The 27,156-nt window shown below is 32.3% G+C and overlaps 4 protein-coding genes across 5 annotated transcripts; 1 reads left to right on the top strand and 3 right to left on the bottom strand.

Annotated features, from left to right (window-relative positions):
* Window positions 1-1,507: 1,507 nt before the first annotated feature.
* LOC130443434 (major facilitator superfamily domain-containing protein 6-like) lies at window positions 1,508-10,322 on the bottom strand. 2 transcript variants are annotated; one of them, XM_056778051.1, is made up of 7 exons: window positions 10,104-10,322; window positions 8,972-9,318; window positions 7,789-8,188; window positions 7,370-7,557; window positions 4,811-5,281; window positions 3,847-4,009; window positions 1,508-2,180 (listed from the first exon to the last, which is right to left on the bottom strand). In XM_056778051.1, the coding sequence occupies exons 1-7, from the start codon at window positions 10,165-10,167 to the stop codon at window positions 2,080-2,082; spliced, it is 1,734 nt and encodes a 577-aa protein (XP_056634029.1). In that variant the 5' UTR covers window positions 10,168-10,322; the 3' UTR covers window positions 1,508-2,079. The 2 variants fall into 2 exon arrangements, with proteins under 2 accessions (XP_056634029.1, XP_056634030.1); XM_056778052.1 differs by lacking the exon at window positions 1,508-2,180 and adding an exon at window positions 2,568-2,881 and having other exon boundaries at window positions 10,104-10,316.
* Window positions 10,323-10,726: 404 nt separating this feature from the next.
* On the top strand, window positions 10,727-12,626 carry LOC130443436 (small ubiquitin-related modifier 2). The gene is made up of 3 exons (XM_056778054.1): window positions 10,727-10,929; window positions 11,005-11,124; window positions 12,325-12,626. Exons 1-3 carry the CDS (start codon window positions 10,912-10,914, stop codon window positions 12,454-12,456), a joined length of 270 nt encoding a protein of 89 aa, XP_056634032.1. The 5' UTR covers window positions 10,727-10,911; the 3' UTR covers window positions 12,457-12,626.
* Window positions 12,627-13,107: 481 nt separating this feature from the next.
* On the bottom strand, window positions 13,108-17,853 carry LOC130443433 (uncharacterized). The gene is made up of 6 exons (XM_056778049.1): window positions 17,737-17,853; window positions 16,973-17,087; window positions 16,320-16,487; window positions 15,157-15,457; window positions 13,560-13,944; window positions 13,108-13,416 (listed from the first exon to the last, which is right to left on the bottom strand). Exons 1-6 carry the CDS (start codon window positions 17,797-17,799, stop codon window positions 13,123-13,125), a joined length of 1,326 nt encoding a protein of 441 aa, XP_056634027.1. The 5' UTR covers window positions 17,800-17,853; the 3' UTR covers window positions 13,108-13,122.
* An 854-nt stretch (window positions 17,854-18,707) lies between these two features.
* On the bottom strand, window positions 18,708-26,735 carry LOC130443432 (NF-X1-type zinc finger protein NFXL1). The gene is made up of 11 exons (XM_056778048.1): window positions 26,379-26,735; window positions 26,177-26,316; window positions 25,808-26,123; window positions 24,294-24,556; window positions 23,622-23,852; window positions 22,839-22,970; window positions 21,871-22,082; window positions 21,557-21,813; window positions 20,438-20,580; window positions 19,977-20,207; window positions 18,708-19,219 (listed from the first exon to the last, which is right to left on the bottom strand). The coding sequence occupies exons 1-11, from the start codon at window positions 26,581-26,583 to the stop codon at window positions 18,800-18,802; spliced, it is 2,550 nt and encodes an 849-aa protein (XP_056634026.1). The 5' UTR covers window positions 26,584-26,735; the 3' UTR covers window positions 18,708-18,799.
* Between the last annotated feature and the right edge of the window lie 421 nt (window positions 26,736-27,156).

The raw sequence follows: 27,156 nt of genomic DNA, 5'->3' as shown, positions 1-27,156 counted from the left end.
TGTTGTTCACAATAAATTTTTTTTATCCACTGATAACCATCACAATTTGTTACATTTATTTATAATTTAATACTTTTAATAAAAACGAGATTAATAAGTCTGTAACAATTTTATCATCTAGTATATAAACATGTATTTAAAAAAACTTTTTTAATCTGATAAGATACATTAAGATTCATACATGAACTTCCTTGTAACCATAAATTATAAGTTATATCATACCCCGATTATGATCTTTATAACGTTGATAATTATTTTATTGATAAGACATGAGTAAGTAATTTGAAATAAATTTGGAGATTTGACATACCCAGCTAGCAAGCTGTCGTTGATTTGACGTCTGTTAGATGTCTTTCTGGTCAATATATGGAGGATCTGTTGAAAGGAAGCAAATAAAGGTGGCGCTATAGTAGCAAGTGGAAGAATTTTCAAAACTAGTAAATTAAATTTTTTTTTGAAAGTCGTAACTATTTCAAAGAAACTATTAATATTCGAAAATTGTACATAAAATATATAACTACTAAATTCATATCATTTCTAATCTAAGATATACAGGGTGAGTAGATGAAAATCGGTACGGTCGACCAATTTATACATCGAACAACAACCTGTATGATAAATTAGATGTTTGTCGAACGATTCAATGTATATACGAGTATCTCGATGACTTTCCAGGTGATTTCGGAAAAGAAATTGTCGAAAAATACCTTCCGCAACAATACGCAATCGCTTGGAGCTTCCAAAGGGGGTTCGCTGCCGAACTTCACCCCATACTCCCTTAGTAACAAGCAACACGAAACGAAATATAATCAAAGGTGATGAAAGTTTATAAAATAGAGCATGGTTCAGAGATTCCCTATCAAATACGTTCATTTATATTTTTATGCGACGTCGGAATTTCGATTTCAGTGAGTCATTTTTCGACGTAGAAGTCGGATCGATATTATATCGATTAGAGAATGAGAAAGTTCCATATGTAGTTGAAATATACCAAAAACAAAGATTTTTGTAGGAAAAAAGATCTAAAAGTAGTTCTAATGTACCAGAAAACAATATTTCTGAATGAAAATGACCTAGAAGTAGTTCAAATCTACCGGAAACGTTTATTTTTGTACGGGAAATATAAAAAAGTAGTTCTAATGTACCAGAAAACAATTATTTTTGAATGAGAAAGATCGAAAAGTCGTTAAAATGTACCGGAAACGATTAGTTGTTTACCGAACTGAACTAAAAGTAGTTCTAATATACCAAAAAGGAATTATTTCTGAATCAAAGGAATTGAAAAATAGTTTAAATGTACCGGAGACATTTATATTTGCACGAGAAAGATCGAAAAATAGTTTAAATGTACCGGAAACGTTTATTTTTGTACAGGAAATATCAACAAGTATTTCTAATTTACCAGAAAACATTTATTTTTGAATGGAAAAGATCGAAAAGTAGTTCAAATGTACCGAGAGACAATCATTTCTGTATAAAAAGCATTGGAACCGAAAAATACAAGGAATACACTTAACAATTTATTAACATATATAAATTGAATTAATGCTTCTATATGTTCTTGATTTTAGATCTCTCCTGTTTTAAAATTAGTTTTTTATAAAAAATTTTTGAAAAATTGATGAAAACTTGACGTTTCGACTTAACTCTTTCAAAAATTATTGAAAAATCTAATTTTAAAACAGAAGATATATAAAATCAAGAGCATTTAGAAATATAAATATATAAAAAAATCTAAGAAATTTATAAATTAAATTAGGTCTATATAATTAAGATTGCTTTTAACAAAGAAACCTATTATTAATCACAATAGTGATTTTTCTAATTCCCTTTGTACATATCACAATTTTTGATTCAACTACTAACTATGTACATAGAAGACAGTATTTTTGGTCAAAAATACTAATGAAAAATTTCGAAATACAGATCAATATCATTTTTTCAAAAATTCATAATTATTTTAAAAATTTGTATGAATATATGATAGATTCAACTACAAATATCTTAGAATATAACCAAAAGATTTTAATATCAGTTTATCGGCAGTGTAATTTTGACTTTTCTTCGTGAAGTCTTTTTTCATCTCTGTCCATTTTGTTGTTGATAAAAGAGATACGTCGATTCTCTTTCTTCTTCCTTTTTATTTTTATCTGTTGAACAAGAATAATTATTTGGAAGTTCTGAAACAAGTATAAATTTTTTCATTAAAAAAAGTAGAGGTAACATTCTTTTAATAAAAGCATTTTTCTCCATTTTTTTATTAATTTGCTGCAAATTATCCAGTTCTGATTTGTTAAAATTGGGCTAAGGGATGTTTTTTATGTCTGAGTCGACAATTTACAATTTATTTATGGTTTGTATCTAACTTTTGGATCATTCTAATGCAAAAACGAACTTTACAGGTTACGGAACTGTATGGTGATCCTTCAAAGTCAAATAATCCAGTTCTCCTTTCTTAAAATTGTGCTAAAGGATGTTTTCTATGCCCGAGTGGAGGATTTAAAAGTTTTTTTAGTTTTGATCCAATTTTTAAATGATTTTGATGTAAAAATGAAGTTCAGCGGTTAAAAAGCTATATGGAGTTTATTGAATTTAATCTAATGATTAAGAACATTTGACGGTATTGTGCAAATTCGCAAAGTTCTGCTGTTTCTCTGCCATGACTCTCGTGGTATCTGATGGGGTGGTGACTGATCATAACGAATATTTTGTCAAATTTCTTCACCGATATGATTACGTATCAGACCAGATCATTAGACCTCGAGTAATTCCCTGTTCGATTATTCCCCAGATGTTGATGGTGGTGCATGTGGTGGTTGTTGGGGATTAAAGTTAAAAGATTTTGATTTTTCGCTAGTCGAGTATTTTGCGCCGTTCAATTCTGCAAAGTTTAAAATTTTTTTTTATACCCAAATAAATATACGAAATCCACTTTAAAAAATAAAAAATATTATCTGGTATCATGATCATAACTTGTAGTATTTTTTTAAAATGTTGTTAATTGCTTATGTGCTCGATTAAATATTCTGGATTATATAATTAAATTATTGGAATATTTATTTTTGGTCAAGGTCTATTACTTAACCTCAACTACTATCAATCTTAACAGGATAAAATTTAGTTTTCGTCGTTATTACGTATACGTTGACCTTAATATCCGGAAATGGACGTAGGCGATTGTTTATATAGCAGCTAACGTTTTTTATTAATTAAACAGTGTAGTAAATTGAATTCTAAAATATTCGGAATACCTTCTTAACCGTAACCGTAATATTTTTATATTACAGAGAAGCTCATTTCAGTTAAAAACTATTTGGAAGTGGATCTCAATGTTACTTTCTTTATAATTGGAAGATTTCTTTGAAATAATCTACCGCCTTTTGGGTCTGAACGCTTCCGGGGGCGCAGTGGTCCAAAAGTCCAAAATTCGTTTACAACTGAACGAATGGTAATTTTTCAATGAAATTCGGTATTTAGAGGTTTTAGGGGTCGCTGATTAATCATTTTTTCAAAAAAACAAAATGGCGGATCCAATATGGCGGCCAATTTTATTAAAAAAATTGCTCGACATGAATAAAATTTGTTATTTGGGTCTTTTCGTAGTCGTTTGTTTATCTATCCGTTGATACTAATTTTATCAAAATCTTAAAGTCACGCTTTGTGAAATGAAGGATAAACTCGGACGTCCCGTCAACATCAAAAATTTTTCAATTTATTCTTTTTATACCTCTGAAAATTTAATCGGTTTATGAAAATTAATAACTAGCATTAAATAATTTGAAATATTAAAAATATGAAGGGTTACAGGAAATAATTGAGGTCTTATTTTTTTTTTATTTCAAGTACCTTGTAGTAAGCGTTGAACTAAGACATGGATAACGCAGATTATCAAAGCGGCAAAACCAAAATATCGAAACGTCAATGGTCCTCCAACTTTTTTATAGAGATACCCTCCAAGAGAACTTCCTGCCGATACGCCTACTCCTTCAAAAACAGCTCCTACCAGTCCCTACAATAAAAAAATAATTCGGAATTCGGAAATATTTGGAAGTAACGATTTAAAAATGTGGAAGATCGCAGATCCGGTTTCGTGACTAGTACCTTGAGCACTTTTATCTTCACTTCTAGGAAATAAAATAATTTTTTTACGGTTAACTATCTAACCAAATGTTATTCATGGAGAAAAAATAGGAATTTCCTCGACTCATTTTCCGGAAGGAAGCCATTAACTTGATGGATCTTGATGAAGATACCTAAATGATCAAATAAGCGTTATCGGTTTTGGATATATTTGCAAAATTTTTAATTTAACTCATCAAAGAGTCCAAAACCTCCATTGCTGATGATTCTGACATCATCGCTCCTAAATATGATAAAGCTTACGAATGCTCTAAATACCATTAAAGATGCACCGGAAGTCGTACAAGAACTGTTGGGCGTAGGTTCAGCTCGTTTGTGTGCCCGGTCACTCCAGCAACAAAAGCAACGACGAGGTTGAATCACTTGCTTGCTTGCAATACCCAATAATACAGTTATTAAATCTCCGAATGATCTACACTCAAAACAAACTCTGCGGATATGGATGGAAGCGCATTATACAAGCAAAGGCACATAGTCGGGGTTTTTGCCTTCCTCACCGATCAGCTGCTCCACTTACACACACGCGTTACTCCAAGACATCACGAACGAGGTAACTTGCAGTCTATATCATCGATGGGTGCCCACTTGGGCAAACATTGACGTTGAAAGGCTCGAGCCAAGGTGCCTGATTAGCTTTACAAAATTTCAAATAAAAAACAAAAATACCAACCTGTATGGTAGCTTCCAATCCAACTGGGGCTATGATACTGGCATACGACGTCATACACGCGAAAAACAGCCCAAAAGTGAGTCCTTGAGATACTTCCACTGGCAAAAAATACCACGGGTTCGGTATAACGGAATAAAGGATGAATCTAATTCCAATGGCAAATAATACCAACGACATGGTGTGGACGTGAGTAATTTTTTTCATTATTATTCCCGACAGAAAGAAAAACGGTGTTTCCCCTATTATGGTTTGGATTGCTTGAACTAAACCTTCCAATGTTTTTACATGAGCAGTGGCGGAACATCCTTGTATTTTTGCCAAATCTTCTATTAGCCAAAATTCGAATTGCCACATCAGTCCTGTACACATACCGATGGATACACACCAAATAAGGAATACCACTATTCGTATATTTAGAAGTAACGCACCCACATCTCGAAATAAGTTGGTAGATACTGAATTTTGTGTATGCTGGAAAAAAATTTAATATGAAATACGAAACTCGCATATCTAGAGTTTACAAAATTCCCCCAAAGAAACTTGGTCTGTTATCAATGATTTCAGGAACAAAACGCGTCCATCAAACACTATTGACTTCGACCCAGAATAGATTTGGGCTAGTGCAAACCATATTCAGCATTCAAAACAAAACAGAAGTGCTCCATCATCAAAAGTACCATAATATTAGATTTTTCTGCACCGTTTGCGATTCTTCCACTCTAAAATATCTTCACGTTAAATAGTCACAGCTTCAGAAATCTCAGATCCCCTCTAGAAAGTGTCTAAGTTTTAGGTTCCTGCTTTTAAAAAAACAATGACATATTTCCAACCATCTCGGACATTCTAAGTGACCATGACACAAAATGGAAGATCACATACAAGAAAACGCGCGTTTCTATAACCAAGTTATCGTCTTCAGAGACTAAAGGTAAATTCTCAGCAAAAAGCTAATGTTTTAGCTGTGAACAGGAAGGAATGAAGAAATATTATGTGGAAAATGCAAAATAGAGGACTTGCTCTGGGCCTACATGGCCCGTAGAGCATTTTAATATACTAAACATCACATTTCCCAATCTGCGGTGAATAGAATAGAAAACAAAAATCCATCTTCCCAAACCAAGGAAGTTGAAATTTAATGAGAAAAAACCGAAAACGTTTCCCGAAAAGACTGATTTTTAATTATGCGTCCCCTATAATAAATAATGTATTTTTTAGCGTAAAATAATTTTGAAGCGTCGACGTTATTTCAGTTTTTATCAAAATATAGATATTAATAAAGAGACAAATATTTCGTAACATGAATTTATTCATATTATGGAAAACTATCTGAAAAATTAACTTATCAATTTAAATATTCATAATCAAAACTATAAATACCGATTTATCCAAAATATGAGTGATAACATATTGTTTGTAATGATAACAATTTATGTGCTTAAGAAAATAATTTAAAAGTCGATGATACTGAAAAAACTGATAGAAATTGTATTGTTGACATAATTGAAAAATAAAATTTTCTAAATTTTATTTCGTATATTTCCTGTTTGGAAAGAAAATGTCAACTTAAAGTTTAGTTGAGCGAACCAAATATCAAATACAGGGATCGACAAAGTACAGCCAAACCTAGCACTCATATCTTTGTAGAGTATGATACATAATACTTACAATGATCAGTACGTGATCAGCACGTGAATATCCTGGGCGAAAAGCGTCGCGGTATCATTATTAGTCCGAATCAGTGGTACCATAATATACCACAATTTAAAAGCTGACAAGACTGTTGATTATGTTATTCTTCGTGAGTACAGAGCTAATCATTCAGTGGCCGAACCAATCAAAAGTATCCATCAAGAAAAAAATTAACAATTCAATTGTACACAATTTTTTTCTTTCAAAGTGGATAAAGCTCTGATTTTAAAATTTTATTGAAAAAAAATGGGATTTCAATATAAAAATCGAGAAAAGGACAGTTTATTATTGGAAAAAGCAGAAATAATTGTAGGTAGGTGAAAAATCAAGAAACTTCGTGACGAAAATAAAAAAATTCTAGAACCTGGAAGGACCATGGGTGAAGGCTGAACGTGATAAGGATAAGGTTTTGGTGAACTCTTCCATACAATCCACAAGGCAAGCTTTCTTGGTGTTAGCACACCATTACGGCCATCTTTAAATTTTCGACACCATTCACATACGACACAATTACTCATGAAGTTTTCCCCATACACACGACTCATTCTCCCATGGATTTCTGCAGCACTATGGCCTCCAGCCTGTAGAAAACTAATCACACTTAGCTGTAGCATCAATAATGGCGGACATGTTTACGTGGCTGTGGCATAACGCCGACTGATACCTGACGGAGTGTGTAGTTCGCAGTCGCCTACGGCGTTTTCTTCTGCACGCGTAGCGTCTGCACAGAGCGATCGGAGGTTGAAAAAAAAACGTCCCTCGTACATACATTGTATGAAGGAGAAGTAGTGCATTAAACAAAATTTTTATTGATAAAAACAGAAACGTTGTATTACATTGCAAGATGAAAAAAAAATATAATTTACTCACCTTTATTTGCAACGAAACTAAAAAATCGGTTATTAGGAAAGCTGCCGCGGTGTAAAAAGCTGATGTATAATTTTTTTGAGCTCGACCTTTACTTAAAACGTCTATTAAAGCACCTGTAACAACCGCAATCAATCCCCATCCTAAAGATCCCCATAATCTTTGATAACCATAGCTGTTATGCTTATCTCCTGCAATATAGAGAAATCTATTAACAGCATTTAGAAATTTAGAACAACTTCTATTTCTACTTTAAACAAAAGGTTACCAGATGTATGTCGGACTATCAAACTACGAGGATGGTCCCAGAAGAACCTGGCCCAAGATATATATGAGACATATGTTGAAAGCATTGTTAATAAAATATGGAAAAGTACGTGAATTAATGATTGCGAGATTATCTGATTATGCAATTTACATACCTAATAATTGAAAGCATATAGCATCTCCTATGCTGACTACAGTAGCCTGTCCGATCCAAGCTATTATCATAAAAGTTAAAAGGCACCAAAACTGATACGATCTATAAGCGTCACTATCGTCGATAGATGTTTCTGTTATCAGACTATTGATATTATAATCATCACAGTTTATGTGACAGGTAGATAAAGGTGATCCATTAGAACATGAAGGCGTCAATATTCTTTCGTTATTTAATTTAATGTTGGCTATTTCGAAAAAAAGAGAAGTATTTGTAAGTTGAATTTTATATGTTGGTGTTAATGCCGTAAACGATAATGTTGTAGGAGGATCATGCCCACAATGATCACTTATATTCCACTTATTACATAAGAGTGATTGATCAATTACACCACAAGTCATCTGTAAATAATGTATAGGTATTGGTTAATAAATGCGAAACTATTAAACTCATAATAAAAAATAAACAGTACTGAAACTTAAGCTATGTGCGTGCTGTCATACACAAGTTACCTAGTATAAACCTCTGTCAAATAAACCTTGAACTATTAATTAGTTGCCTAATTGTTGGAAACAGTGTTAGGTACAGAAGAGAAGGTGTTACTAGTGTAACAAAATTCCGAAACGGAAATCCAAACTAATTGTGACCAAATCACTGTTTCAACTTAATAGGTTTTTAAAAAACACAAAATTTTCCAGTTCTTCCCCAATTTTCTCAAGATCTATCTATCCAATTGAGACATTCAATGTCTAATTATGTAGAGATTGTCTCAATAAAGCAATAAGATTACTCCAATAGATTCAAAGTTATAAGTAAAAAAAATAAATACAAAATATTTTTCAATAAATTATATATTTTAAATAGAAAAATTAAAATATATGAGAAATTATTAAAAACCCAGGCCACAGTTATTTTTATAGTTTATAGGGACTAAATTATCCTTAAAGGGAATTGTCTGATGCCTCAATTTAAAGGTCTTTATGATATTATTTTAACAAATTAAAATTAATATAATTATAGTCAAATTATATAACAATATAAGTATTTTTACTTCTAATTACCAAAAAAAATAATAAGGAAGTTTATAATTATTATTATAGAACATTTAATTTACTTAAACCACTTTCTGCAGTCTTTCAGATGTTTATTGATAACCAATCAAATGTACTTGATATAACTCTTACCTTACACATATTTGAAGTATTCTGTCTTAGTAAATCATCTAATGTACACTTATTTATACTTGAATTTGAAAAAAATCCAATAGTATCATTGTAACACGAAAAATTAACAATTCTGGTTGTATGAATTTTTGGTGAATAGAATATGACCAAGAAAGCTATGGCAGTTAAAATTTGTGCTGCAAGAAATAATCTTTTCTGGCATCGAAACTTATCAGCTATCGTTCCAAATATTGGTTTTGCCACCATTCCAAAAATTGGAAGAATTGTGTACATGAAGCCTACTACTATACTAGAGAACCCTAACTGCCTAGCATATATACTGAGATAAGGAGTAACTGGACCTGATCCTGTGAAAAAAACATTTAATTTATCATTAAATTTAGAGCAGTGTGAAATAAAACAAATTTAAAAGAAGCAAATATATTCTAATGTTGAAATTTTTTGTCAATCCCTATAAAAAGAACTGTTATAACTGGACACAATATATCAGTAATAATAATACAAATTTAGTGGGTCAAGGTGTAAAAAAACTTGTCATTATACTCTACATTTCATTATAAAACCAAGCAAATCATTAATAAATATTTCGACATTAATATCAATTAATATTTTTAAATATCTCATAAATACATAATCTAGCAATTTAGACTTTTTAACAACTGTATTAACAGTGAAATAATTATTCAAATCTATGCAATAAAGGAAAAAATAGCCCCTTTTCTATAAGTATCTATCAAATGCTGTATGAGGAACAAATAAAAGCCCTTGAGTAAAAATTCGTGAAAAGTGCGCCCTCGCAAACGAAGATACTTATTTACAGATTAGTAGATAGTCATTTATTATGAACAAAAATTTCATCACATAAAATATAAAGATTACAATTAATTAAATACAACTAAAGCAGTTTTAATTGCTCAAACATGATCTTCAGTTAAATTTTCTAGACCGGCGGTTCTTCTATTATTTAAAAAAGTTACTTTGCTTAACTCATTATTTTACTTTTTGAAATCTATAATAAAGTTAACTGCAGATATGCAACTATACATACTGCTTACGAATAACAAAGTAATATAAAGGCAAAAGATTATTAAAAATAAAACTTTTATTCGAAAATAATACTGATTAAACTCACCGGCATTGAAAAGAAAATAATGAGCCTTCATAGGCACCAGTTTTTTATTGATCGTACACTTCATTTTAAATTTTTAATTATTTAAACTAAATTTATCTTTTGATTAAACAAAATTTGTAGGTTATTTTAAACAGATATCAATTCAAAACACGTTAATTCGACTCTACTTTTCTCTATTTTGTATATATATTTATACTGAAAAATTAATCGATCTGTTATAATCGATTCAGTACAATCGAATGAAAACGTTTTTTCTAGAAACAATCTCTTGCATATCGATAATCATTATTAAAAAGATTTCATATATATATATATAGTAAAAAATATCAGGAAGAGGTTACTACATTTTTCATTTTAAAACCCTTATCCCATAATTTGTTTCTACAAAACCACTGTTATTATTGCACTTCTCTTTTTGCTTATAGATTTTAGAAAGAGAGCTACATAATAAAGTTGAAGCTGGCATCATTAAATCTGGGAAAAACAAAATGTTATTATATGATTGGTCGGTATATATAATGCTAGGTTTCCCACCAATCACTATTGAGCTTTATATAGAGAAACGCCTAACTGTAAACAACTTAACGCTCCAAACAGGATATCACTTCCATATTGAATGCAATCTTCCCTCTTTTACTTAACCGCTCTTTATTAATCTCCGTTCTCCATCTTTACACTGACTGCCGGCCATTATTTGCAAGCGGCAAATTGCTCCGGCGTTGTTTTGTTAAATTGTTGGCATAAAGTTATAAAACTTCAGGTAATTCCTGAATTCTTTTTGCTAGTAATACATAAATAAGAAACGAAAATGGGTGACGAGAAAAAGGTATGTACAAATAAGCTATCGAAATTGTTATAATTCAATGTATGCATTACATTAAATCTGATTTTTTATTTGTAGGCCAGTGACTCTGAACATATCAACCTTAAAGTACTTGGACAAGATAATGCTGTTGTACAGTTCAAAATTAAGAAACACACACCTCTGAAAAAATTGATGACAGCTTATTGTGAACGTGCTGTGAGTACTTAAAGCCCTTTTTTAAATGTTTTTTTTATTATAAGTTTAAAACCTGTGATGATGCATTCGGTCTTATCGTTCTTAAATTATCAGTATCATATGAATTTTAAATTGTACCTTGATAATGAATAATGTATCAAGCCTTGTTTGTAAAACTATTTCATCCCATAATTTTTTCATAATGTGAGAAAGCATTATTTTAATTATGGAGCAGGTAGTTTCTAAACTTTGGAAAATGTATTAGTAAACTAGGTACTAATTATTTCTTTAAAAGTAAGATTGCATTTTGTTCAATTTTTAGAAGATTATATATTAAAGTTATTTATGTTATGTTTCACAGGTAATGAGAACTTAAATGTTATCTATTAGCAATATACAATAAAGTAACATAAGTTCCACATAATGAATCCAATGAAAAACCCTGATACAAACGCATTTTTTTATTAGCAATGAAACTATGAGTATAATCATTCATTTGTGCTTTCAACACCAAGGGGTAGTAAATACCCACTAAGCTGGAATTTCTAGAACCATTGGTGATATTCATACTGTTTTTACTACCACTACAGCAACACTCAAAGGTTTACCTTCAGACTCTGAAGAAGATAACTTTATGAAAAGCAAAATTGCCTTTGTGATTATTGATGTGATTGTTCAGAATAAATATCCATGTAAAAAATTTCAGATTTTTTGTCATTCATCATCATTCATTAATGCGGAAAAGTAATGTTTTCCAGATATACCACAAAATATAAACTTTTCGGATGATTTTTCATCTGTAACAGGATGCTTTGCTGATTAAAACAACAGTGTCAAAGATTTGTACATGAAAAATAAATTTTTTACTAGAAGAAGAAAAGTATTGATCAGGAGTATTTTTATATATAAGTCTAGCATTTGATAAGGTTTGGTGAAAGGCTTGCTATTTAAAATCAAACGCACTCTTCTGCTCCCTTTTACAACTTAACGAAATCATATTTATCAGATAGACTCTTTAGAATAAAAATAAAAGACAAAACGTCACAATTTAAACCCATTAAATCTAAAGTTTCACAAGGATAATGATAATTTTTTTCTCAAATCATGCAAGTGCCCTGTTGTGATTTGTCGTTTTATATTCCCCTTTGGATTTCTTATAATTATAGGTCTATTTTAACAACAAAGACTAGCTATGTAATATCTAAAATTTATTCTTTTCAGGGTATTAGTACACAAGTTGTCCGATTCAGATTTGATGGTAATCCTATAAACGATACGGACACTCCAAACTCCTTAGAGATGGATGAGGGTGATACAATCGAAGTGTACCAACAACAAACTGGTGGATGTTAATTTTAAATTACCTTACTCATAATTCCTTGTGTTTTCTTATTTACTATGATAAATTAAAGTAGTTTTATTTAAAATAATAAGTTAATTTTAATATTAGTTCTTTTTTTTAAATCTGATTGAACCTGAAATTAAATGAATACTAGAAAATAAAATGAACACTACCTTGTTAAGATATGGTTTTTTTATAATTTTAAACTTTAGAAATAAAACAAGACTTTGATAAATTGTCGTTTGTGTGGTAAACCATTTATATATATTTATATATAATATAATTTAGGACCTCATAAAAATTGAAGGTAAAGAAGCAACAATGTGGTTAATAGGGCTTAATCTTAATTTTGTTAATCTTGATTAGAAAAAAAGTCTGTTTACCACTGTTAAAGAGTTATCACATTCAATTTCGTGATGGATTTGACTACATCGTCACTCAAACCTTCCTTTTTGAAAAACTTTATTATATTTAGAGAAATACAAACATCTTTTATCGTGAAGTCGTACTCAACAATTTCATCTTCTTCACATATGTGACAAGGGGGTGGTGGATTTATCTGAGGGTGGATGCTTAGAGGGATAGGTTTAGCAACGTTGCTACTTTCCTTTATGGTACCCCATATGCCGGGTATTTGTATTTTAAATAAGATGATCCGCTTGTTTTAATTAGAAAATTTATTTATTTTTTTTCTTTAAAACATTCTTTTCGTTTTCATTATTGGTATTAACTTTCTTTTGAAATACACAATCTCCGAATGAATTAAAGTATAAATTAATAAATATACCAGCCGCTGCTAAAGTAATCAAACCAATAACTGTGATATATTCAGCCCTATTTTTGAATGGTATTCCGCAGATTGTGTACCATATAGATCCGTCCGAAGGGTATTTTTGATTCGGTAAACAATGGAAATCGAAATATCCTTCATCGTAATCGGATGGACAAAGGTATTTTCTTTTCTTCAGAGTCTGGAAAAGGAAATAACAATTGACTGTTGATGATTGTTGACCTTTATCATTCAGTATAATATTCTTGTTTCTATCAGAAGCTTGGGTTACAAATTTATCACATGCGTGAACCAAGGACATGGGCGCAGAACAAAGCTACTTACCAATCCTACAATAGTGTGTAACGGAACGAATTCATTACACGGTCCAATTGGTTCCTTCATTCCCGTTGAAACCTCGTCTTCTGGATTGAACATTATAGGTATTAACATAAATGTAACGTAATGAACTATTAAGTGAAGTAAAAGAATCCATGAACTCCAATGGAGTTTAGACGTTGTTGTATATTTTCCATAATCTTTCAGTATTGCTAATCTATCTCCTGTCCAGGAAATCAAAGCGAACGTGACGAATATGATAAAGAACGTAACTTCGCTGTGGATGGTGCATATATCGTGAAGCGGATGGTAGATCGCTATAAATGCTAATACTCCTGTCGGAGATCCCAATAGGACAGCTAAGAATGTGCAGAAGAATTCTTTTATAAAACTGAAAAACAAAATGTTTATATCAGTGGAGGGTGGTGACTGTTATCCACAAAAATTAAAAAATAATTTTTCATGATGAAAAATATTAAGTCTCTTCTGTTTTAAAATTAGTTTTTTGAAGAGTTAAAATTAAAGAGGTGGGTTCTTGGTAGCTACACTGGATCTGTACCGAACTGGACCAGTGCAGGTCAGTTCATGAGTGCATAGAGTAGAAAAACGTCGACCCCGCAATTTATTTTTGATTTTTATGAATAGGAAGAAATCATTTGTTGCCAAACAAGGACTGTACGGCGGATGACCCGCTAATTCTATGTTTTGACTGTCCAAAAACGTTTTTGCTTGAACATATGTGTGGTGGAGAATGATTAGTTCCCTTGATTTTTACTTCTGGCAAAGAAATGCTGGTGTACCATTCAGAATTGATCGCATACGTTGCTCTAATGGAACGGTGGTTATATGTCCAGTTATTCCAAAAACCCAGTCACCATTTGCTCCGAAGTGCTTTGTGGCGAACAACTTTTGTTGGATTTAGTTCATCTTGAAAGACCAATACAGTCGATTTTTGTTTAGTTTCGGATTCATATGCATAGATCCATGATTCGTCGCCCGTCTCTATCTTTTGAAGCGCCGCGATTGAATATTTTTAGCAATTCTTTGCACCAAATGTCAAATTATGCGGTATCCAAAGCGAACAAATCTTTCTGACAGCCAAAGGCTCATGCAATATTGAATGTATTCGAGTAGAACTAACGCCCAAGTATACCTCAAATCTTACGGTATGTTAACAACGATTTTGGACGACCTTCACGGTATTCATCCTGTGCGACCACGATTGAATTCGGAAAACCAGCTCGAGATGGTGATTCGTCATCAAAAGCCGGCAATTCACGTCGATAAGTCATAGAAAATCATCGCACGAAAATGTCAAATTTTATGACGGCAATGACAGATTTGACATAATCGCGACAGTGTTGCCATATCTCAAAACGTTAAGTATCAACTCTCGTATTTGAAATGCGACGCTAAATATTTAAAAGTGGACTTAAGAGCGGATGTACGAAAGATCAATGAAATGCAGATGACGAACGTTGATATTATGGTCGATAATAAATAACGTATAGTGAAATAACCCAAAAATTAATTATTATTGGATAAACAGCGTTACTGATTCGGTACAAGTTTTAAATTCGGTTTAGTTTTTAATTTTGTATACCTTTTATCTGCGATCCATTTTCCTTCGGTGGAGCATATTTTTTCTCTGAGATAGTGGAACCAAAAAATGAAACCAGCTGCGAATGTAGCGTGGAAAAAATAAGAATTCCACGGTACCCAATAATGTCTGTCGAATATATTTGGATCGGTATCGTGCCAAGTCCAGTGCATGTATCTTACAGATACGATGTCGTAAGGGATATCTATCAAAACGGCTAAAAGTCCAACTAAAAATGGTTCAGACCATTTTGGTAAATTTAATTTTGCCGCCGCTACCTGTGCTTGATATATAAAACAGGGATCTAGAAAAAATCGTCTGTCAAAAAATATAAAAATACGAAATAAGTATAAAGAAAAGTTTTTTCTAAACATCTAACAAACCGTCAGTCCACGTGGACTCTCATCATCTCCTCTGCTTACAAATGAAAACATCGAATCGTAAACCGAAAGTGTTTTTATTTAAGTTTTTATGATCTGCAATTGATATTGGAAATCCAATTAATGTTTAGTAAACCTTCCTCAACCAATCGGTTTTTATACTTCAAAAAAAAAAAAAAATATCAACAAATCCCAACCGCAAAACTTTGTTACATCAGAAATGTAGAATTTAAATTATTCGAAAGCACTTTTCAAGTAACGTTGCGGTCTTGTCTTCACGATAATCAGCATGGAATTGACAAATATCTTCTTCTTCCTACTCCATTTTAGGCAGATTGCCTGTTCATTATTCGCAGCATGCCTATTGCCTTCCCACACTTCTTCTCCCTAATGCAAGCAGTAGTACAGTGAATTGGGTGAACTAGTTCTCTTGCACTGCTACTAAGAACAGTGACACTAGCGCTGGTTATGCTACAAAGAACGCTTTAGTGTACACTAATAAATAAAGATATAAATAAGTCTTTTAACAGCAATTAAACCAATATACAGCATGCCCGGAATTAAATATTAGTATTAGAATAGAGTTTACAGAGTAGTAAGCACTTTCCAGCAAACATGCCCTCAAAGTATTGAGAAAAAGATGATATCTATTTAATTAGCAAGTGATTGTGCATTTTTTTTGCATTGTAAAATATTGAGCCCTTAATTAATTAGAATCAGAGTTAAAGTGCAGGAGAATTTATAGTGAACAAACTGTTAATTTCTAAACGATTATTTAAAACTCACATAAAATTATTATATGTAAAGGGAGTCTTCTTCCAGCGAAAATAATTGGAGTCTGAGAATGCCAAAAATTGTCTACGTCCGGATGGACATAAGTAATATTTTCTATCAATATACCATGAAGTATTGCACCCAACCATAGCCACGGAAAACGTCCTTTATTAATTATAGCTAAAATGTGATATTTATTAGTATTTATACACTTTTTTGCAGTTCGGGGAAAAATTAGGGAGTAAATATAATGCCGTGACATAAAAAAAAACATACAACCCCTGGTTTCTGATGATTATGTATGTCCGTGTATTGTTTTTGGCGGAGTAAATAATTATTTATATTTATTTTACTGATTTTCAGCTTGGCGGGAATGTCTAAATAGACCGGGCTATTAGCACAAAACTAAACTACTGTAAAGCCGGGTTGCCACTGCGCGAAAATGTCTTCGGTCGACTGGACGAAACGTTTCGGATTCCAGGCGAGACAATGACACCGAGTGCAGCCTGATCCGAAACACACGTATTGTGCACGTATACACTGTGCACAATACGGAAGGCTTTGATACGCGATCGAAAACCGAAACTTCGAAATAAGTTTCGGGGTGAGTAGGAAGGCGAGACTCCGTTTCGCGCAGTGACAACCCGGTTTAATAAGAAATTTACCGTGCAGGAGAGTTAAAGTTCCTCCTAATATAAATGCAGCTTGAGACAAGATATATGTCGGTTCATTTCTCCAATGTATACGTATATCCGAAACGTGGACAAACCAATCCCAAAACTACGGCAAAAATATTTCTGTAAATAAAATATAGGTAACCAGTTGTGAATTTGATTTTGTAAATTTCATTCACACACTTATATAATAGAAAATTATTTTCGAATGATCATCGCAAATCGATTTATTAGATTTTTTCCTCCATTTTATAAACACCCCGATGATAAATATAATCCTATTCCATTCCAATATACTCCGTTCGAGAAATTCAATAAAACCTCGGAACGTATTCTAAATCGTCCTCTACCTATCTACACTTTAAATCACAGTAAATTTGCGAATCTATCCTTGTATATTCAGTGGTAAGTTTTTCTTCCTTTTTTTTTATTGTGCTCATAAAAATTGCAGTCAATTCGTATTTATTTGGTAAACAGAACGCATAGCCCCTTTTATTTGAATCTGTTCTTTCTACTCGTTACTTCTTCAGTGGTTCCAGTTTCTCTCCTCATTTTATTTTGTTCCAACAATTTTTGACTGTTTTTGAAGTCGATGAACGTACCGACAGCTCCTGCTAGAAAAATTCATCGTATTTTTTCACTACACCTCGTATATTATTAGGGATAATTTTTCATACGATAAACAAAAATAATTAAATAAAGTCCGGAATTGATGTAGTATAATTAAATAGTAATAAACTTTATTATCTACTTACTCCGTTATATTTTAATTCAGAAAGTTCAGTTCCAATCTTGAATAAGGTTACGTCGTCGATCATTTTTATTAAAATGTTTGGTAGTCATCAAATCTATAGTGAACACGCGTCTAATATATTTTTGTATCAGAAGATAATCTTATCTAACACTTTTGAAACCTTTTAAAGTTCAAGGTCAAATAATTTATTAAATTTCTTTTCCACTGGAAGGTAGATTAAAATTATACCATACATTTTTCCACGTCATCTACTCACTCCTGAATTTTTTCCATCATGTCCCGATTATTAAAGAAAAAAATCACTATAAGGCACGACAATAAAATTTCGTCGGAGAAAAATTAATATACAGGGTGTTTCAAAATCCCAGTAGTTGCGGCAAAACCGTAAAACGTGTGTATAATTTTTTCCTTTAACGCCCTTTATCTTAAATACGGATGACGTTACGAAACTCCAAATATTTTTCAGTTTTCTTTCTATCCTAAAGACAGGATCACCTTTTTTTGAAACACCCTGTACAAATATTTCTAAATGATTCAGTTTTTCAAAAAACTCAATTTTTTTCAATCGGGCGCTTCGGCTTCAAACCTTTGATGTCATTAGACAAGTTGTGAGGTTTGCCCAGGTGTTTAAACCGCTCTCGAGTGAGTGCGGGACACTTGCTGAGAACCTGGTCTGCGGTTTCGTCCTCCTCTGTCTGGTGATAGAAGTCAGAAAGGACAGATTTAGATGGTTAGGCCACTTGAAGCGTATGCCTGAGCAGCGAGGGGTGCGCAAAGCGTATCGGCACAAGCCCGAGGATCGGCAACTGCCTGGGCAACCGCGAAAACGATGACTGGATGATGTCGAAGAGGATCTTTGGGAGCTAGGTATGAAGGGGTGGAGCGTTGGACCGTGATGACTGGAGGAATGTGGTCGACGAGGTAAAATCAGATGATATGATATCGAGGTTCATAGTTTTTCAAAAACCCTTAAAGTATTCAATTGAATTTTTATTTTAGTTTTAATTAATTAGCAATGAGGTTGTGTGTAATTATAATCGACTTTTCTACGATTATATCTATATTCACATTAAAATGGAATAAAATAATACAGATATAATAATAAACAAAATAGACACTATAATATACCAATATTTTTTCAAAATACCATCCTCGACTTCATCTTCACACCGTCTCCTCTCCCTATTTTTCTTCTTTCCTTCAAACATTTTCTGATACTTTTCTAATTCTTTCTTATTTCTTGCTTCCTCTTCTAGTCTCTTTTGTTCTTCAGCTGCAGCCTTCAATTTTTTATTTTCCTCTTTCTTAATTTCACATATTTCATCGCAAGGCACAAAAGCTTCGTTTTTTCGAACGGTTTCACAAGAAAATTCCTTTTTGATCCTTTTGCACTTACAAATCACTTTCATTTTCTTTTTGCATTGATCGGGGTTCGGACAAGGTCCAGGGTGACAATTCGCTTTGCATCTGTGTCCGCATTCGTACTAAAAATATAATAATAGTTGAATGAAATTGATACATTTACAAATAAGATATATAGGTATGTGTTATACTTTAAAAATTCATGCAGCATCGTTGCCCAAATTTGAAAAAGAATTGAGAATGAGGAAATTTGAAGCAACTTTCATTGTTTTAAATTTCCTCATACATTTGTCAGGTGAGGGCGTACATATTGAGGTTCACTAATAGTGTATTGTGTTTATTGAATTGCTTCCAATGAACCAAACGATCAATTCTGATGTTTACTGTCAACAATTAATAAAACTGGATGAAACAAACAAATAAAAACAAATAGAATTTTCAAATCGGAAACGTTTAAAGTTCCTCCATGATAACGCAAGGTCTCACATATCTGTCGTAACTCGTGGGAAACTATTAGAGCTTGGCTGGGAAGTGATGCCACATCCCCCATACATCCCTGATCTGGCACTATCTGATTACCGTTTATTTCGAAGTTTGTAAAATACTTTTACAAATAACGATGACCTTTAATCGCACCCGGTTCAGTTTTCTGCTGTTAAGGACCAGAGATTTTATGAGCGCGGAATCAAGATGGCAAAATAATACCAAATCTGAAATACCACAAGAAGAAGGACTTATAATCTATTGGACTGTATAGTTTGTACAGTAAAAATATTAATAAAAAAAAATGGACTTTAAAATTGAATATCACTGAAATATTTCATCTTCATGACTAATTTTTCGAAAAATTATTCTCGAAATAAATATATATTCACTTACACTTTTTGGACATTGATTGCCGCACGTTTGTAATTCTGCTTTCTTGTCTACGTTCAACCAATCGGCACAAGAAACGTATAGTTGATTAAGGCCACAATAACACTTGATTCTAATCATTACTTTACAAGGAGGACAGCCTCCAGGATGACAAGGTTTAGGGCACGTATGTGTACAACCTTCAGGGCGATCTTTATCGCAACTACCTTCGCATTGTTCACAGTTGATTCCAGCCTAAAAAAATTTATTCATATCAGTAATTTTATTCCTTGTTCTAGAAGTCATAATTAATTATTATGAATAGGTGGTATATATAAAATGATCAAATAATATGTAATTAATTGGTACTTTAGTTAAATGTAGTTAGTGGAAAGGTCGTAGACAAAACATAGTGTTGTACTAGCGCGAAAGGCTTTTTTCATGCTCGCAACTATTATTTATAAATAAAATTATGATTATTTTACCTGAATTCTGCCAGGAGCTCCTTCAACTATATGACATTGTAAGTTGCATATGTGATTACTACAATCTAGAATCCTACCGCAAGGACGATGACAACTTGAAGGTTTCGCCAAATGACAAGGCCAATCCGTGGTTTCATGTTCACCTACATGTCACGAAAATAAAAATTAGGGGAATTATGGTATTTATTAGCCTCCAATAAAGAAAGTTTCCTGAGATTCAACGAGGGTGTACATTTATCCTTGATTAAGTTTTACTTTATAAAAATTTATGAGTATAATCATGAATAATGTTGTCGGGGTTGGTAAGTATTAAATACATTTAGGGAATATAGAAAAGTGAGGTTATGTTATCCATTTAGTATCTTAAAAATATTTTATACGGAAGAAAAAAAGTGGAATAAATACAGGACAAAAAAAGGAGAATTAGGCGGAAAATATGATGAAAACTATCAAGATAATGGGGAAAAGAGAAGTGAAAAATTTTCAGATATGGAAAAAACAGAAGATATCTATCTATAAAAAAGGTTACAAAGTCAATACGAAAATTGTGGGGTAAATTCTATATGAGGATTTAAAATAAAAGACAGATACTGCTTACAAATAAAGCCAGATGATCAGGCAGCTTTTAGAACATAAAGACCTAACCAATGATATCATAATATAGTAAGATTCCAAAAAAAAAAACAAAGAAAGGAAAAAATGCGTGCGTCATTTATTGTTATTTGTCTTTAACGCAAAATTACAAGAGACAGATGGACAGTTTGAATCTGATATGACCAAATCCATAAGAAATCAACTTAAAAGTACTTGGTTCAGTTATATTTGAATGTAGTATGACCAAATCCGTTACAAATAAAATTCCATATGCTTGTTTCAGTTTGGCTTGTTTGAACATGGCCGAATTGATTTAATTTTGAATCATCAACAAACGGCAACAAACTTCGAATTCCTCAACCAACACTATGAAAATAACAAATTTACTAAACCTTATAGAACTGAAAAAAAGGTTATTAATAAATCAGGTAAAACCTATATTTATTTAGTAATTCTGTTTGAAGGAAGGAAACATTTTACATTTGCAAATATTAATTATTACAAAATTGAGAACAATTGCATTACCTAGACAAGTTACAGGAACCTTGACAACACAGTCGGGACACGGCAACTGTTTCCTCACTACTTGCGGCTTTACTTGCTCCCAAGGCATCGAAGCCTTTTGTCCTTCAATTTTAACAAGAACTGCGGAGTGACAAGGTGCAGGACACACATGGGAACACTTGTCATGGACTTTATTACATATCTGCCTGCAAGGAGGACAATCTCCAAAATGACATCTGTGCAAATCTCGTTTTTCGTGATGGCAGTCAGGCGAAATCCTTGAAAATCATATTGTGAACACAATTTTTAATATTATTATAAAATAAATTACTCACAAACATAATTCGGAGCACTTTGGAGGTTTTGTTTTACTTTTACGTCCACAGGGTACAGCAATTTTGGTGGCTCCGCATCTACAAGATACATCTTCGGTTTGGTTACAAGGATAACAAGGACCTCTGTGACATATCGAGATACATTTGTGGTTACCGCAGTTTAAGGTTCTTCCGCAAGGTTTTTCGCATGGTGGACAATTGCCGTCGCAACACTGGAACATTAATCCATTCAATACAATTAGTTGGTAAAAATAAGTAGATAGGGATAAAAAAGAAAACAAAAACTAATGCTAAAAACTGAAAAAAAAAATAATAAAAACTTATTACAATATCCTTAATAATTGTGTCTTTATAGAAGAAGTTCCACGGCATTAAATCCAGTTACCTAGATGGCCAGAGTATGAAAGTGAGGTTATTATATCCAACGTTGTCAATATAGTGATGCAGGTGTTGATCGTTCAGGTAAGTGTTTCCATACTGCTTTCTAACAGAATGGTATATGAACATCTTGCGTATTCCAGGACCAATTAATGTTTTGCTACCATTTCAGGAAATAATGAACTAGAAAGATACCGAACTATTGTTGTTACAGCATCTGTATTATTTTTCGGTTTTATTTATTCAATGGAAAAATGGAATACATGGAGAAAATACAATTAAAAGAGACAGAATAAAAATGTATAGTTCAGTCATGCGTAGTCCACTAAAGTTCGAAATATGATCAGAGCAACAAACATACAATCCTAAACTAACCTAAAATGAATACGTAACGTAATAATTAATCCAGAATGATTCATAGAAAGCATGAAATTGAAAGCAAAATGAAAAATTTGATAAAAGCAGTAGGATAAAAAAAAATCAGGATGGAATATGCGACTACTAATACTAGTAGTACTATCAATAAATTATTAATATAAAATAGGGAACCAACCAGTGCAAACATCGATAATCAGCTAAATAAAACTTACTTTTCTATTACATGGATGTTTATAACAATCTTTCATTTGCTTACATTTAACTTCGCACAAATACGGTTTGTAACATTGAATTTCTTTCATGTGCTGTCCACATCTGCAATATTTTTCTACGGTTTCAAGGCACTAAAAAACAGTTATTATTATCTCATATCATTATGATTAACATGTTAATGTTTACTGTAAGATAGGGTGGAAGGAACATCTCTGACATTTTGTAGGGGCATACAGAAAATACTACTACCTATCTACTATTATTGAATATTGGGTATTACATTTTCGTATGCTTCTCAGTGTTTTGGTTTTTCTCGACTCCCCTTCAGAAATAGTTGAAGTAAACTATTTATGCTCCGTCTCTGAAGACGAAACCTTGGTTATCAAAATGGACGTCAGACAGTGTAATTGTGAGTGTTGGTGTAGTGTAAATAGTGTGATCAGTATGAATATTACTAAAGGTTCTAGAAATTTCAATTTAGTTCTTTATATACTTTAGCTGAGGTCGAATAACAATTATATCCAATTTATTAAAAAAAAAAAGGATTTCTATAAAAAGTTACAGTTATTTTCTTGTAATCATAGAGACACCCTCAGTATTGCGCAGATCAGAGTTCCGGATTGCCCTGTTAATTTCCACGGTTTAGATTTGAGGTTATGTACAAAAATAATATTTTTTTGCTGTTCTTTCTTGTATTTTAAAAAACTTTTGCCATATTCGTTTCAATTCACCCCATCTTACGGTACTGCAGAGCTCTTTTCCCTACTCAATCCTCAACTTACCATTCCACATTTTTCCCTGTGGCATTTCAAATTACAAGTGTGCATTCCACAATCTAAGATTTTATCACATGTATCTGGACATGTCGGTGTTTCTTGGGTGCAAGGAAGCTGGTACGATGTTTTACCACAAGGACAAGTTCGCGCTTTTGTTAAAGGACAGATATCGCAAACGCCAATATGGCATACTTCCTGACAGTTGTGATGTCCACATTCCAAAGGCTTATTACAAACCTAAAAACAATCTATTTATAATCATATTTGAGCTGAAAAACTACGTATCTGGTTAGAGTTTAAATATCCTTCTAAATGTCACCATAAAAAGTAGATATAAATAGAAAAATATATGAACGACTAAATATTGGAACAATCACTGAATACTCAAAACCTGGGAATATATTTTAAAACGTACATTTTTGGTGTTTGATTTGCCAAAATCCCTCGAACAAAATGTTTGTATACTAGTTAATATATATTCTGAAGTAAATTTTTTTTCCAGCTTTTCGGGTATTTTTTTATTGAAGCTTCATGAGCTCATAGGTTGATATATTTATATTCGAATTTTGTTATATTTTCTTGAAGTTTCGTTCCTCAAAGTTGTTAGTTTTGTGTATTGAATATTATTTTTTTATAATAATACAGCATTTACATACATCAATTCAAGTCATTTCTCACCTTATCACATTGCCAAACAGGACTTGCACATTCACGAAGCTTTTGTTGGGATTTACAAATGCACTTTTGTACACTCTTCTTCGGACAAGGTAAACATTCACCTGGGTGACAAAGGTTCGGACAAGAATGTTTATTGCAGGATAGTGGTTTGCCACAAACATTATTACAAGACCATTCTTTTCTACTACATCTTTGACTTCTTGGAGGTTGTGATCCGCAATAACATGATAAGTTAACTGTTACAGGACAAGGTGGACAAGGTCCTGCAATAAATATATAATTACACACTTATTCAAGAAAATAGTTATTTATTATACAAGAGCAAAAAAGTACTAGATTTTAGCTTGAAGTTGAATAACCATCAATCCACATTTTTTTTCTTGTTCACCTGTTGGTACAAAGTCTGCTGATTTAATTTCAGGAGATTTGAGGAAATATGATTTACGATGCTGTCAAGGTCATTGAAATGCTCAGTTTTTATTGTGAGCAGCGACCATGTCTCAAATAAAAGACCCTGCTCAATCCCTATAGAAAATGGATTTAGGCCAAAAAAGTATCAATGGGCACGAAACCTCATAACTCCCACCCCCTTCAAAAACTCCTGAAGAGTCCAATTGTACCATAAGAGGAGGGGTTTCGGTGAGCTTTCCTGAAACTTGGCACAATGATAGTTTGTATCAAGTTGATTGAAAAAAGTATCAATGGGCACGAAACCCTATAAACCTCTCAACAACGTGAAGAGTGCAATTGTACCATAAGAGGAGGGGTTTCAGTTAGTTTTTCTCAAACTTGGTACAATTATAGTTTGTAGCAAGCTGATCAAGTTTCTATGGGCTCAAAACCCCAAAACTCCTTCAACCCCCTTATAACTACCCAGGAAGTATCCGAAGGTACTCTGAAAAGAGGGAAATAGGAATAGAAAAGTGTTTAAAAGTTTTAAAGGGCTAGAAGCTCCAAGATCACATCCTACTTTTGAAAATAAACTATGAAGTAAATCAATGAAGGTAATGAGGTAACGTAGATGCATAAGTTACTCTGTAATCTATACTCATGGTAAGTCATTCACGCAGGCGAGGTAGACCCAAATGCATACATATAAATATTGTGTCATCATATTTATACACAAGTTAAAAAGTAACCACTTTATTGACAACATCTCTTCTATAGTACTTTTCAGGATAGTAGAAGAGCGACCTCACTGGTGACAAAACAATCCTTCTCAGGAAGAGTGAAAAGTGCACAAATTCATTTGCTAAGATTGAAGAATGAAGAAGAAAATAATAGAATAAGAGCTAAGGTGCTCCTCTGGCATTTCATCTAAATGTATTAAGGCACACATCATCTAATACCTGCTTTATATGTTGGCCCAATGAAAACGTATTAAGATTAAGAGAAATTGGCCAAAACCCAAGGATTAAGGATTGAACGGGGTCCTTTGTATCAGTTTAATAACTTGATCAAATATAATTTTAATGCAGATTAGATTTATAATGAATCCTCAAATATGAACTCACCTGGATGACAAAGAAGTAAGCATTGATGTCCACATTTTGGTTTTAAAGGTTTTTTGCAAATCTGGCCACAAGAATGAGGAGCAATGTATGGATCGTACTTTGGATTTTCAACTTTGGTACAGAAACACAAATATTTTGTAGGAATGTCTGTAGTTTCGTATTCATGACGACATTTTGGACAACACCAACATATTTTGTACTGTCTAACGATAATTTGTTCTTGATTGGCATTTTTTAGTTGCGTTATTGTGTCTTTTGACCATCTCTGAACACACATAAGGTGAAAATAACCATAACAGTTGACACAATTCCATATCTAAAAATGGCAATGAATTAATCACTATTCTGGATATATAGTAAAATATTTACCTGATCTTCTTTTCTAACTCTAGAAATACAAATTAAACAAGTTGATGTTCCAGACAAAAATGTTTCCTGTAAAAATGTTTGCGTCTTATTTATGTTATCATCCTCTCCATTATTACTTCTGTAGTTTTTCAAAATAGAATCTGAAATTTATGCAAAATTAACCCCATCCTTCTACATAAACGAAAAATTTATTATTAGTAACCTATTAACGTCTCCGATAGCAATTCTTCTTCATCTGATGAAGATTCATATTCGGTAATATGTTTTTGCACGGCCGCTTGTAATTTCGCATGAGCTTCCTTAAATTTAACTTCACCAGGTGTCGGCAAATTTTTATTTTGATTTTTTCTTGGTGGATTTTGAATATTCTTATTCCATGGATTTTTGGATTTAGGTTGACTATGCATTTTACGAAAGTTTTATTTTATGAGAAACTTTATCTTCTAATAACATAATTAGTAGACTTTACTTGTTTGAGAAATCACCACTTATACTATTTTCAAACTCACATCACTGTCACTTCCACGTCAATATGCCAAACATGCCACGGAATATTAGTGACATAGATAAATGTAAAATATATAGGTTAGTTATTTCAATTCAATTTTCATCAAACCTTTCCATATATTGGATGGAATCTAAACTTCTGTTACATTGAAATTTTCATAATAAAGTTAAGTTTTCAGATTTATTAATTTATTTTTTTATTCATATTCACCAAAATTAAAGAAATATAGGGAAAATGTGTCTGAGTTGGCATATTGGTATTTGCGGCGCAATTAACCTTTTCCTTCTGTTTATCTATCGTGTAAAAGCCGACGTCCTTCTAACATAAACAAAGACGGTAGTTAAAACATTAGATTTTTGAAGATAAGAAATATTTCATTTACTATTATAACATGTCACAAAACATAAACCACCTAATATTTTTTCAAAGTTTAACAAACGTAAATCGATTTTATGAACTCTAACCTTAAAAT

This window comes from Diorhabda sublineata, chromosome 4 (genome assembly GCF_026230105.1).
Source record: "Diorhabda sublineata isolate icDioSubl1.1 chromosome 4, icDioSubl1.1, whole genome shotgun sequence".
Taxonomy (NCBI): Eukaryota; Metazoa; Arthropoda; class Insecta; order Coleoptera; family Chrysomelidae; genus Diorhabda; species Diorhabda sublineata.
The sequence above is the reverse complement of the archived record's forward strand: the minus strand, read 5'-3'. Positions and strand labels throughout refer to the sequence as shown.